This window comes from Scyliorhinus torazame, chromosome 3 (genome assembly GCF_047496885.1).
Source record: "Scyliorhinus torazame isolate Kashiwa2021f chromosome 3, sScyTor2.1, whole genome shotgun sequence".
NCBI lineage: Eukaryota > Metazoa > Chordata > Chondrichthyes > Carcharhiniformes > Scyliorhinidae > Scyliorhinus > Scyliorhinus torazame.
In genome coordinates this window covers 185,267,532-185,281,931 of record NC_092709.1, presented here as the reverse complement: position 1 = coordinate 185,281,931, position 14,400 = coordinate 185,267,532, and the positions used below count along the sequence as shown (strand labels likewise).

The 14,400-nt window shown below is 49.0% G+C and overlaps 1 protein-coding gene across 2 annotated transcripts in view; it reads right to left on the bottom strand.

The window, feature by feature from the left end:
- Positions 1 to 7,094, bottom strand: part of fam114a1 (family with sequence similarity 114 member A1) — a 65,820-nt gene extending 58,726 nt beyond the window's left edge. Inside the window, exons 1-2 of one of the 2 annotated variants that reach the window (XM_072496573.1) lie at positions 6,851 to 7,094; positions 671 to 1,081 (exon numbers count right to left, since the gene is read on the bottom strand). In XM_072496573.1, coding sequence (XP_072352674.1) covers positions 671 to 1,069 — 399 coding nt within the window. In that variant the 5' untranslated portion in view covers positions 1,070 to 1,081; positions 6,851 to 7,094. Of the gene's footprint in view, positions 1 to 670; positions 1,082 to 6,672; positions 6,813 to 6,850 lie in introns of those variants that run through there. The other variant, XM_072496574.1, reaches the window with a different exon arrangement.
- Positions 7,095 to 14,400: the final 7,306 nt, after the last annotated feature.

Here is a 14,400-nt window from a genome sequence, read left to right as displayed (position 1 = left end):
ATAGGTTCAGGATCGAATGCCCACGCCTGGGAGTCATCACCTTGGCGTTGCTTAGCACTGTTCCACACAAATGTGGACCAGGCATAATGGCGCGTCTCCCAGGCCATCAGAGGCCCCTCGAGTGGTTGGGCTCTGGGCAGGGTGGTACCCTAGCACTTTGCTACCTGGGCACCTTTGCATTGCCAGCCTGGCACTGTGACAGTGCCACCTGGGCACCCCTGCAGTGCCAAGGTGCATGGGTGCTACGTTGGCACTGCCAGCGATTGGACTTGGGTGTCCTGCCCTTATGGGATGGTGTGAGGGGTGGGCATGAGGACCCCCAAGAGGTAAGTTTGGGGGGGCGGGGGGGTCAGAGGCCACGGTGGAAGATCCAGAGATCGGGCAGCATTTTAAAATGACGAGCAGGAAATGAAGTTAAGTGTGGCCTCGGCGGGGCATTTCTCACCGAGGCAAAAAAAAAAGAGTCCCGTTTGATAGCAGAGTCATTCTCGGCATTGCAGGCGACAAGAAACACCCTGCTAAATTCACCCAAAATGCGGCTGTTTTTTCCCCATTAAATCACGCCCTATGTCTGTAGAGATCTCAACAGAGCTGAAGAGTTAGAAACCTGCATAGTAATGAGAACTTTATTCTGATTGTTTAAAAATTAACTTTCAAATGCACCACATACCTCAATAATATTATCCTTTGTTGTTGCATGTTCATCCAAAGTCGGAGGTCTGCTGAATTCTGATTCAAGACTTATTGCTTCCTCACACTCAGCAGCTATGTTCTTGAATGTCTCTTCTGGCAACAGAGCATCTTTTTCCACAGCCTCTTCGACTAGATCATTCTGTTTTGGCTCATTCAAAGCCCCAGGATGATGTTCATTGTCTTGTTGGATTGAACTCCTATTGTCAGTTGGCAGTTGACTGGAGCCAGACTCCGAACAATCACTTACTTGAGAAGATGGTATCGCGGCTGAAAAATCAGCACCATTTCCGGATGGCACACTGAACCCATCTTCCACTGATAAGCTTGCCACCGCAGCTGAAATATCACCCCTTTTGCCATCCTCTGCCGCAGACATTGCAAATCATACCTATCAAATAAAATGTTATTACCACTCACATTTATTTCAAATCTCTCAAATGCAGACAGTTGAAGCATTTAAAACACAAGTAAGCAAACATTAAAAAATGTACAAATGTGTGCCAATGGCTGGATTTAGTTGGACCAACAAGGCTTGTCCCAATGATCGGAGAACTGGTGGGAGCCACCATCAGTTTTGTGAGGGAGGCCCAATGGAATTAAGTGCTCTGCAAGCACTAAAGTGACCATCTTGGGCCTTACACTCTTAAGTCCCCGATAGCAGAAGTTCCACCCACTGAGAGGCTAGCAGTTCGTCATTGCTGCCAGCGCCAACAGACCTTGGCCTCACTAAAACACCTGTTGCAGACACACCCAAGACAGTATCAGTAGGAGTGCCCACACACAGTATTGTGAGATGAAGCCCCCTCTTCACCGTGTTGGATGGACCCACACCGTGCAAAATAGTATAGATTCAGATCAGATCCAGCAGCTCAAAACCGAGCATACATAAGGTCCTTCAAACAGAACAGAGGACCTCAATCAAAATCTGTATTCCCATGGCCCAGCTTATTTCTCACTTGACCATCGCTATCAAGCCTGGTTCAAGGAGAGCACCAAGGACACCTAAAAATGTTAACCTGGTGAAGCGACAACACAGGACTATTGGCATGCCTATCAGTGGAAGCAGCATGCCATAGATTGAACTAAATGGTGCCACAACCAAATACTCAGATCTAAGCTCTGAGTACTGCCACATCCAGTTGTAGTTGGTGGTAGACAATAAAACAACTGGCGGAAAAGCGTCCACAAATATCTCCACTCTCAATGATGGGAGGGGTCCGGCACATCTGTGAAAAGATAAAGCTGAAACATTTACTGTAATCATCAGCCAGAATAGCTGAGTAGATGATCCATTGCAGTTTTCTCCCGAGGCACCAGCATCACAGGTTCCAGTTTTCAGCCAATTCGATTCATTCCATGTGACATCAAGAAACGGCTGACGGCACTGTATAAAGCAAAGGCTATGGGCCCTGACAACATGAAATGAAATGAAAATCGCTTATTGTCACAAGTAGGCTTCAATGAAGTTACTGTGAAAAGCCCCTAGTCGCCACATTCTGGCACCTGGTCGGGGAGGCTGGTACAGGAATTGAACCGTGCTGCTGGCCTGCTTTAAAAGCAAGTGATTTAGCCCAGTGTGCCAAACCAGCCCCTAAACATCCCGGCTGTAGTGAAGACCTGTGCTCCAGAACTAGCTGCACATCTAGCCAATCTGTTCCAGAACAGCTACAACAATGGCATCTACCCAGCAACGTGAAAAATTTTCTTAGGTATGTTCTATCCACAAAAAGCAAGGCAAATCTCATCCAGCCAATTAAATGCCCCATCAATCTACTCTTGATCATCAGCAAAGCGATAGAAAATATCGTTGCCAATACTATCAAGCAGTACTTGCTCAGCAAAAATATGTTCACTGAGAGTCAATTTGGATTCTGGCAGGGTAACTTGGCTCCTACCTCATTATATATAGCCTTGGTCCAAACATAGACAGAAGAGCTGAACCCTAGAGGTGAGATGAGAGCATTTACTCTTGACATCAAAGCATCATTTAACCAAGTATGGCATCAAGGAGCATGAACAAAATTGAAGTCAATGGAAATCAAGGGGAAAAACTCTCCACTGGTTTGAGTCATACCTAGCACAAAGGAAGATGGTTGTGATTGTTGGAAGTTAATCATCTTAGTCCAAGGACATAACTTCAGGAGTTTCTCGTAGTAGTGTCCCAGGCCCAACCATCTTCAGCTCTTCAAATATTTTTCCTCCATCACAAGGTCAGAAGTGGGATGTTTGCTGATGATCGCACAACATTCAGCACCATTTGCGACTCTTCAGATACTGAAGCGGCCATGTCTATATGCAGAAAGACTGGGACCACATTCAGTTTGGGCTAAGTGGCAAGTAAAATTCAGGCTACACAAATGTCAAACAATGACCATCTTCCTCTAACATTCAACTGCATTACTATCATTGAATCCTTCACTATGAACATCTTGTAGGTTACCACCAACCAGAAACTGAACAGGATCAGCCATTTAAATAAAATGCCAAAAGAGCAGGTAAGAAGCTAGGAATTCTGCAGCACGTAACTCACGTCTTGACTTGCCAAAGTCTTTCCACCATCTCTACAAGGCACAAGTCAGGTGGCGATGCAATACTCTCCATTTGCCCGGATGAGTGCAGCTCCACCTACACTTAAGAAGCTCAACACCATCCAGGAGAAAGCAACCCATACACTGCATTGAACATTTACTCTCTCCCCTCCACCACTGCTGCACATTGGCAGCAGTGTGTACCAAGATGCCCTGTGGCAACTCACCAAGGCTCCTTCCACAGCACCTTCCAAATAAACAACATCTACCTGCAAGAAAGACAAGGACAGCAGATGCCCGGAAATATCAGCACATGGAAGTCCCCCTTCAAGCCACACACCATCCTGACAGAGAACTATATTGCTGTTACTTTAGTGTTGCTGGGTCAAAATCCTGGAACTCCCTTCCGAACAGAGCACCTACACGAAATGGACTACAGCGGTTCACGAAGGTGATTCATCACCACCTTGAGGTATGGGCATTAAATGCTGACCTGGCCAGCAATGCCCACGTCCCGTAAATGAATAAATGTCAAGGGGCAATGGTTGGATTCTCTCTTGGTGGAAATGGTCATTGCCTGATACTTATGTCAGCAAGTGCTGACGATTCCAGCGACGCAACATCCCATGATAGAATAAGATAAACGGCACTGCCCCAATTCAGGCCTTCGGAGCATTCCCGTCTCCAGAATTGGTGCCTTAAGTTGCCCGGGTCGCAAGCTGCTACAGCCCTCCGCGCCTCACTTTCTTCCTTTCAGATGCTGACCAAGCTTTTGGAGGTCTGTCTGCTTGAATATTTCTTTACCCGGTTCTGTGTCAGTTCTTGATCAATGTAAGAAGACTTACAACACCAGGTTAAAGTCCAACAGGTTTGTTTCGATGTCACTAGCTTTCGGAGCGCTGCTCCTTCCTCAGGTGAATGAAGAGGTATGTTCCAGAAGCATATATATAGACAGATTCAAAGATGCCAGACAATGCTTGGAATACGAGCATTAGCAGGTGATTAAATCTTTACAGATCCAGAGATGGGGTAACCCCAGGTTAAAGAGGTGTGAATTGTGTCAAGCCAGGACAGTTGGTAGGATTTCGCAGGCCAGGTGGTGGGGGATGAATGTAATGCGTCATGAATCCCAGGTCCCGGTTGAGGCCGCACTCATGTGTGCGGAACGTGTCTATAAGCTTCTGCTCGGCGATTCTGCGTTGTCGCGCGTCCTGAAGGCCGCCTTGGAGAACGCTTACCCGGAGATCAGAGGCTGAATTCGCCTCTGTTCTCCGGTTAAGCGTTCTTGGATTGGAGTGGATTTGTTTATTGTCACGTGTACCGAGGTACAGTGAAAAGTATTTTTCTGCGAGCAGCTCAACAGATCATTAAGTACATGAGAAGAAAAGGGAATAAAAGAAAATACATAATAGGGCAACACAACATATACAATGTAACTACATAAGCACTGGCATCGGATGAAGCATACAGGGTGTAGTGTTAATGAAATCAGTCCATAAGAGGGTCATTTAGGAGTCTGGTGACAGTGGGGAAGAAGCTGTTTTTGAGTCTGTTCGTGCGTGTTCTCAGACTTCTGTATCTCCTGCCCGATGGAAGAAGTTGGAAGAGTGAGTAAGCCGGGTGGGAGGGATCTTTGATTATACTGCCCGCTTTCCCCAGGCAGCGGGAGGTGTAGATGGAGTCAATGGATGGGAGGCAGGTTCGTGTGATGGACTGGGCGGTGTTCACGACTCTCTGAAGTTTCTTGCGGTCCTGGGCCGGGCAGTTGCCATACCAGGCTGTGATGCAGTCTGATAGGATGCTTTCTATGGTGCATCTGTAAAAGTTCGTAAGAGTCAATGTGGACATGCCGAATTTCCTGAGGAAGTATAGGCGCTGTTGTGTTTTCTTGGTGGTAGCGTCGACGTGGGTGGACCAGGACAGATTTTTGGAGATGTGCACCCCTAGGAATTTGAAACTGCTAACCATCTCCACCTCGGCCCCGTTGATGCTGACAGGGGTGTGTACAGTACTTTGCTTCCTGAAGTCAATTACCAGCTCTTTAGTTTTGCTGGCATTGAGGGAGAGATTGTTGTCGCTACACCACTCCACTAGGTTCTCTATCTCCCTCCTGTATTCGGACTCATCGTTATTCGAGATCCGGCCCACTATGGTCGTATCGTCAGCAAACTTGTAGATGAAGTTGGAACCAAGTTTTGCCATGCAGTCATGTGTGTACAGGGAGTAGAGTAGGGGGCTAAGTACACAGCCTTGCGGGGCGCCGGTGTTGAGGACTATTGCGGAGGAGGTGTTGTGTTCATTCTTACTGATTGTGGTCTGTTGGTCAGAAAATCGAGGATCCAGTTGCAGAGTGGGGAGCCAAGTCCTAGGTTTTGGAGCTTTGATATGAGCTTGGCTGGGATTATGGTGTTGAAGGCGGAGCTGTAGTCAATAAATAGGAGTCTCATGTAGGAGTACTTGTTTTCGAGATGCTCGAGGGATGAGTGTAGGGCCAGGGAAATTGTGTCTGATGTGGACCGGTTGCAGCGGTATGCAAATTGCAGTGGATCAAGGCATTCTGGGAGTATGGAGGTGATGCGCTTCATGATCAACCTCTCAAAGCACTTCATTACGACTGAAGTCAGGGCCACTGGTCGGTAGTCATTGAGGCACGTTGCCTGGTTCTTCTTTGGTACCGGTATGATGGTGGTCTTCTTGAAGCAGGTGGGGACCTCGGAGTGGAGTAGGGACAGGTTAAAGATGTCCGTGAATACCTCTGCCAGCTGGTCCGAGCAGGCTCAGTGCACGACCAGGGATCCCGTCTGGGCCCGTCGCCTTCAGAGGGTTCACTTTCAGGAAGGCCAATCTGACTTCGGAAGCTCTCCAAGGCGGCCTTCAGGACGCGCGACAACGTAGAATCGCCGAACAGAAGCTTATAGCCAAGTTCCGCACACACGAGTGCGGCCTCAACCGGGACCTGGGATTCATGTCGCATTACATTCATACCCCACCATCTGGCCTGCGAAATCCCACCAACTGTCCTGGCTTGACACAATTCACACCTCTTTAACCTGGGGTTACCCCATCTCTGGATCTGTAAAGATTTAATCACCTGCTAATGCTCACGTTCCAAGCATTGTCTGGCATCTTTGAATTTGTCTATATATGTGTTTCTGGAACAGACCTCTGCATTCACCTGAGGAAGGAGCAGCGCTCCGAAAGCTAGTGACATCGAAACAAACCTGTTGGACTTTAACCTGGTGTTGTAAGACTTCGTACTGTGCTCACCCCAGTCCAACGCCGGCATCTCCACATCAAGTTCTGGATCATGACACTCCAGCACTTTGGGGGTTGTTGCACAACCATTATAAATGCAAGTTGCTGGCGTCTTCAATACTGTAATTGTGTATATAATACTAATGAGCACCCAGAACATTTCCTATTAGTCTCCCTGGGTCAGTTTAATATCTACCTGCATATTCCATGTGTGAAACTATCGGAGACCGGTCTCTCACGGTGAGCCTAAAACTTAGGCAGTCTACCTTGTCCTGACATCAGTCCCTGAGCGGCAGCTGACACCCTGGGTCTGCACCCGAGTCCGTTACACTTCAAACCTCCCAGCCCCGGGGGGGCTCCAGCTCCAGGCTCACCTGTCCAAGCTCGCCTCGCGCCGTCTCTCTCTCTCCCCCTCCTCTCTCGGCGCCGCCACGTCGACAATACGGAGCCATCCTGGACCCGGAACCTTGGGCTCGGCACAGCGCGGCCCTCCGGAAAGGTGTCCCCTACCCCCGGCCCCACCCTGTGATGGGGCGGGCAGGCAGGCGGGGGATTGATTCAGTGTTGCACCGGCGTTGAGAGCGGTGCTGAGGTCGAGGACCGTTTTCGTCAGGACTGCGGAGTATTTTTATTTCATTTTAAAAGTTCGACCTGTTACCCAGGCATGATCACGGCTGACCATTCCCTCCTGCAACTTTTTCCCGTTCAAGTTTATAAGTTATGCAGGGACGAGCTCCGCACTCCCCAGTCACTTGTCAACTCAAAAGAGTCAGTGCTTTACGTCACGAGTCAGTGCCTACAGTGCAAACCAGAACTTCCCATTCAGGCAAACTATTTAAAATAACACTCCAGGTAAATATCAGCTCCCCCAGTTTTACTTTGAGAAAGGAATTGAGTGTCCAAGTGCATGAATCACTAAAAGCCTGTGCACAAATGCACGGAACAATGGAAGTGCCGAGGAATTGTTGGGCTTTTATTTCATTGTGGCTGGAATACCATGGGGAGGAAATTCTGTGGTTGCATGGAATTTCGCCTGGAGTACTGTGTTTCTGTTTTGGGGACCAGACCTCAGCAAGGTTATATTGGCCTTGGAATATGCAGCACCAGAATGCTGCTGTAATTTAGGATGACTTTTTAGGACGGGTAGCGTACACTTGGTTGTATTCCATGGTCCAGCTGCTAGCACCCTTGTCTCTGAGTCAGATGATTCTGAGTTCAAGTTCTGCTCCAATACTTTTTTTTAATAAAAAATGTTATTCTACATTTTCACATTTTCCTTCAAACATTTACACCCCACCCACAAACAGTAAATGGTAACAAATACAAAATCAATCCCCTTAACAATACCAATGATCCCATCCTCCCACCACCCCAAACAACGGCCCACCTGTCAATATATGCATCCAATAAACCAAACCCTCCCACGGTGGAAACAAAAAACAAAAGAGAAAAAGAAAAAGGAGTCCGGGACCGCCCATGGTCACCATTTACCTATAGAGTCCCCTCCCCCTACACTCATCGCCATCCAGCCTCTGAAAGTACCGTACATGATACCCAAGAGTTGTAACCCCCCCCCCCAAGTCTCCAGCTCCTCCTGTCCACTGCCTCTTGTAAAACTCCTCCTCCCAACCTCGGTTCCTTCCCCCCCAACTTTCCATCCCGGCTAGACCACTCGGACCCTGTTCTGCCAGGCTCCGATGGCCGCAGCCTCTCCCCCCACCTCACTCCCGTTCACTGGCCGGCGTAAACCGGCCAGCGTGGAGGCCCCCACCCGGGTCCCTTTCCTCCTTGCCTGGCCCTAGGAAAGCCCAACGATCCCCTTTTAGCACACAAACCCCGCATATCCATCAACACCCCAAACAGCCCTCATTTCGAGTGAAAGTCTCATCACTTCCCTTGTTCAAATATATACAACATTGGCTCCTTTAGCCCCTACACCCGCGCGCAGTGAAACAAAAAAGAAGAAAATACAGTCATGAGGTTACATCGGCACATGGCCATTTCTCAATTTGTCAGTTCTGCCACAGTCCTTCTGCCTTCGCAAATGCCTTCGCAAACTCCTCCGCTGCTTCCGCCGTTCCAAATAAAGGTCCCTGAGCTTATAAGTCACCCTCAGCTTCACTGGATATACAGTGCCGCACTGCACCTTGCTAATGTATAGTGTCCTCTTCACCCGGTTGAAGGCAGCCCGCCTCCTCGCCAGCTCCACCGTAAAGTCCTGGTATACACGTATACCAGCTCCAGCCCACTGCACCACCCGCTTCTGCTTAGCCCAGCTCAGGACCTTCTCCTTCACACTGTACCTACGGACGCACAGAGTCACTGCCCTTGGCGGCTCACTCGCCTTTGGTACAGGCCTCCACGACCGATGAGCCCGATCCAGTTCATATCGGGAGGTATCCTCCCCCTCCCCAATAGCTTTGCCAGCATCGCGGCAAAATACTCAGTCGGCTTCGGTCCTTCAACTCCTTCGGGCAGCCCCACAATACTCAAATTCTGTCGCCTGGATCTGTTTTCCAGGTCTTCCATTTTTCTTCGCAGATCCTTGTTAATGTCCATCAGCTTCCACATCTCCTTCCCCATCGAGGCAAGTTGATCACCGTGCTGCAATAACGTCTCCTCCACTTCCTTCAGCGCCTCCCCTTGCTCCCGCACCTCCGCCACTGCGCTCGCCACCGCCGTCATCACCAGGGAAATCGCCTTCTCTACCAGCGCACTCAAAACCTCCCTCATCTTCCTCACCATCTCCATCCATTTCGCAAACTGCTTTTCGAATTCCGCAGCCATCACTTTAGTTATTCCTTCAGCCGTAAGCACTGCGGCCTCCGCTGGTGCTCCAGCCTCCATTTTCTTTACTAACCCCGTGGTGACCTTTCCACTCCCCAACGGACTTTCAGCCGCTTTTTTTACGGCCGCTTTTTTGCTGGTCTCCGACATTCTTCTCCTCTGTGCTGTCTCCCGACTTTTGCTGCCTTCGCTGGCCCTAGGACCGGGCATTAACCCCCGACAATGCCGTTCCCGAACGGGAACCCTCCAACGCGCGGCTGCCTCCCGCCCGCCGTCACCGGAAGTCCATTCTGCTCCAAGACTTGAGTGCAAAGGTTTACGTTGACACACCAGTGCAGTACCGAGGGAACATTGCACTGTCAGAAGTGCCATCTTTCTGATGAAGCTGCAATATGTCCTAGGGTCCCAAGTCAACATTTGAGGGGTCTCAGATCCACTTTCTCCTGACTGTACACCACTGTGCCAAGACCTTTAGTGGATCTGTTCAGCCAGTGGGACATTACATATCCAGGGATGATAATGGAGGACCTGGATCTTAGGCAGAAACTCTGATTCTATTACTATGACCATGTGTTGCTAACATTCGGTTGGTTCAATTGGCTCTGTTTTATAACCTTTGCTCGCGAGTCGCCAGGTATCTTTATGATACCGCCACGAGGTTCAAGTTCAAGTAATGATCAATAACTCAATACACTGATTAGTAAGATCCAAATCAAAGCACATTTATTATACACAGTAAATCACTACTCATGCATAAATTCTACTTCTAAGCTACTTCTACAACTAACAGGCCTATATTTAACTTCGGACTGGCCCACCAGGTCAGGGGAACAAATGGCCTTTCGTTCGGGTTCTGAGTCTGCGGGATTCGAAGTTGGTACGGATTGGTAGCTAGGAGCGCCTATGTCGTAGCGAGCGTTGACTTAAGACTTACTGGATATCGGCAGCAGTTGAACCGGTCAAGGTTGGTTCGCGTTGCTGGGTGACCCGGTCAAGAAGAACGATTTCAACTTGGGGGCTTAACTTTATAGTCCCCAGGGGCTTCCCGCCTTTCGGAGCGGACCCTGTACCTGGTTCTATGTGATTGGACTTCGTTCCAATCGCTTGGTTCGATTTCTCCAATACTGGAGCGGTTCCCTGATCGATGGGCGGTCTTGAGGTGCCCGTTAACCTCTTTTGTGTTGGCTCCTGCTGGCGCCGGGGAGTCTAGCTTAGCTTTGTTTATCTCAAATGTTTCGATTGTTCCCGGGGATTGCTCATTAGTATGTAGGTGGCTGCTACATTATTATGCCGATGGTCGCTGGCATCAATGCTGTGGGCTTTTGCAGAGTTTAATACACAGTAACTTGCATCTGCTGGTTTCTGCCTGTGTTGGCTGAATTTCCCTTCAGCCTTTGCTGTTCTCCATTTTAAATCGGTACTTGGCCAACTCAGGTCGCTACACACCCTCCTTGTGATCCTAACACGAAGCGTGAAGGATCACATAACTGCGTTGTTTTTCATTCCCTGACCCGGCGAGCACTCTTCTATGGCCTCTACACTGACCATAACTATGCAAAACATTTTTAACTGACAATTCTGAGGGGCGCTATGTCAAACAGGGACATGCATTACAAAACAAGAAAATCGGAACCTCTAACTACCCTTAATAAACTACACTCACTCAAATATTTCATCACACTAACTTCCTAAACCATACAAACAAAATCATAGCAGTATTATACACATTTTTCTGGCTTGGCAGTCAAGCTCAGGATTGTACAATTGCTCTTGAACATTTCTTTATTTACAACAAATCGCAAACGACTGTTCTTTATTATAGATCGCGGGGGTCGGGGGTCTGGTCATATCCGAAAATAGGGGACCCGATCCTATATACCGGGGTGCGAGCACGGTAGGCTCTCCTCCATTTTCTCAGACGAATAGTCTGCGCGATGCAGCAGTGTATCGCCAATACCAATAGGGATTCTATCACGTAGGACAGGGAGTACCAGGTAATAAACCTGTCACACCAAGATGGTGTGGTGTCGCTTGTGACTGGGCTCGGTACTGTGGGGAAGTGAATCATTAACGGCGGGGGGGGGGTTGAGGTCAGGGGGTTCGCGTTCACGCGCAACCAAATGTCCATGAGGGTGATGAGCAATGCGGAGGATGTCCTCATGGTGCTTCTTCACTCTTCTCTTCTGGTGTTCTGTGGAATCAAGCATAGTGTCTGTTACTATCTTGGTTTAATATCTCGTATGATAGCCTGTCTGTCCTTTAGTGCCAATTACTCCCTTTATAATTGGTCACTATTTGTGACTCCCTCATTTTTTTTTTCAAAAACCGAATTTCAGGACAAGACACACTTACAAATACTGAACCAGTGCGAGCCGTCTCGCAGACTGTGTGGTTTACCATCCAAATGTTTGAGGATGTAAAGAGCAGAGAGTTGGCAACCTGAGGGTCACCTGAAAACAAAACAAAACTTTTTGAACAAAACTTGCCAAAATGAGGTGCGTATGGGCCGCGATGGGTACGATTTGGATGGAGTCCCCGGGTAGGACTGTGACCAATGCCGTGTGTGCCCTATCAGAGCGTAGCTGACCAGAGGGGGGTTCCCAGGCAGGGCGGGTCCCAATGTCGTTTCTCCACTGCCTGAGCAACCAACAAGAACGGGCAAGAAATGTAGTCATCGTGGGGGGTTGCCGTATTGGTTCTTCCTTCGAACCAGAAGGGCAGTTACGAACGGGGGTCTGTGTTTCTGTCGACAGACGAGTTCCTCTGAACTGGCGTCTGGGACATTAACAAGTCTCTGCGGGCAAACTAGTTCCTCTGAATTAGCGTCTGGCCAAACTAGTTTCTCTGACTGCCAGTGGGCGTCAGAAGGGTGGTGGTGTGGGACCGTGGAAAAAGTTTTTCCGGTCTAACATACAACATTTAACAGAACAAGTACAAACAACATAAAACATGCTGCAGGTTCCATCAGAAAAGACACCGTTCCTCCCAAGCGGTTCCTTTTAAAACATCATCTGGACACTTCAGTTATCGGTTGCGAACAGGGTCGCAAAGGGGTTCTCGTTTTGGGAGTCAGACTCAAAGTCGTCATCTTCTCCCGGATGCCAAACTCTCGAATGTATCAGGGCGGATAGGGCTGCATGGTATGATTTCGGATCGCTCTCGTCATTCCGGACGAGTCTGTACGAATTATCTTGGTGCCAATAGGTAGTGTCTAGTTCTGTGGGGACGGAATCGGGGTCATCATTGCAGGTTGGTGGTCGGTGGTGGGGTTTGTTTAGGAAAGTGATCGTGAAGGGATCACTCGAATCGTCAGATTCGCTGGGTGTGGGTCCTGTTGCATGGGGATAATAGGGAGGTGTACTGTGGCTATCGCCCGAGTCACAGTCGCTGTCTCTGCTGCTGCAGTCCCGGGCGTTCCGGGGCGGAGTCTATAGTTCGGGGGTGGAGTCGGGGTTGAGTCCGTGTTTGGGCTGGACGTGTTGGGGGAGGGTAGGGTTACGTTGGCTGTGGGCGGGGCGTGGTCTGCTGCGTTGAGCATGACGTGGTGTGCGTGGTTAGACTGTTCCATATGCCTTCATCTGGTTGATATGGAACCACACAGCCTTTCCATTGGGATACTTTATTTTGTAGATGGAAGGGCTTACTTTGTCCACAATGGAGTACGGACCCGAATACTTAGGTGACAGGAATGTGCTGGGGTTGTATACGGAGAGCATGACTTGCTGTCCTACACTGAACTCAGTCGCATGCACTGTCTTATCGAAACAGGCCTTGCTCTGTTTCTTTCTTGTGCCCAATTTCACTGTGGCTGCTAGCTGAGCCATTTTAACATTCGCCACTAATTGTTCCACTGCTTTCTCGTGTGTGAGGGCCGTCACTTCGGGGCTGGTCAAATCTAAACCTAATAAAAATTCTGTGCCTTTCATGGGGCGTCCGGTCGTGAGAGTGTGTGGGGTGTAACCTGTAGAAGTTGAAACTGTATTTCGCAAAAACATCAGCGCAAAAGGGAGGACTGAGTCCCAAGTGGTGGTGTTTTGCTGGACCATTTTTCTGAGGGTGGATTTTAGGGTCCAATTCATGCGCTCCACGATACCACTCGACTGGGGGTGGTATGCAATGTGGAATTTCTGGGTAATGCCAAATATCGTGAGGACGTTCTTCATGACACGTCCCGTAAAATGGGAACCTTGGTCGGATTCAATGCTGCGGGGGAGTCCCCATCTCGTAAAGAAGTAGTGGGTTAAAATCTTGGCTGTGGTCTTTGCCGTGTTAGTTCTGGATGGGAATGCTTCCACCCATTTGGTAAACGTGTCTATCACCACGAGTACATATTTATAACCATTTCCACGCGGGGGCAATGGTCCAATATAATCAATCTGGAGGTTAGTCCAGGGGCCATTAACGGGTCGGGTGTGACTGAGTTGAGCCTTCTTGGCATATCTGTCCAGATTGTTCTGGGCACAGATAAGACAATTCTCAACGTAGTGAGTTACATCTTTTAAACTCGGCCACCAGCAGAGCTGCCTGAGGTGGGCTGTAGTGGGATCAATTCCCTGATGTCCATGACTGTCATGGAACAAACAAATCAGTTGATTCCTGTCCTGATCAGGAACCACATAAAGGGAGTCTTTGAACACCACACTGTCATGTGTGGTCAGAGCATTCTTAAATCTATCGTAGGGGGCTGGATAGCTTCCTTTCAAAATCTCCCTGAGATTGTTGTCCTGCTTCTAGGCCTGCACTAAATCCTCGATGTTAGTCTGCGAGACCTGAACTGCACTCACTGGCGCGCTTTCGGGGGATGTCCAAAAATATCTGTGCCTCGAACCTGCTTTAGCCAGTGTGTCGGCTTTTACATTTCCGGGAGGGGGTGAGGAACGATGGTGACTTCGAACTTTGACTATTCCAAAAGTCCTGTTCTGTGCTCTCTCTAAAATGTGACGGAGCAATGGGGCTGAAGGGAGGGGTTTTCCGTCTGCGGAAACAAATCCTCTTGCTTTCCACAGGGGTAGGAATTCGTAAGGCTGTTGCAGACATAGAGGCTGTCCGAGTATATGTCTGCTGGGCTGGGGAAGGAATCTGGGTGTTCCACTAAGTATGCGATGGCCGCAAGTTCTGCTGCCTGCACGCCGAAGTG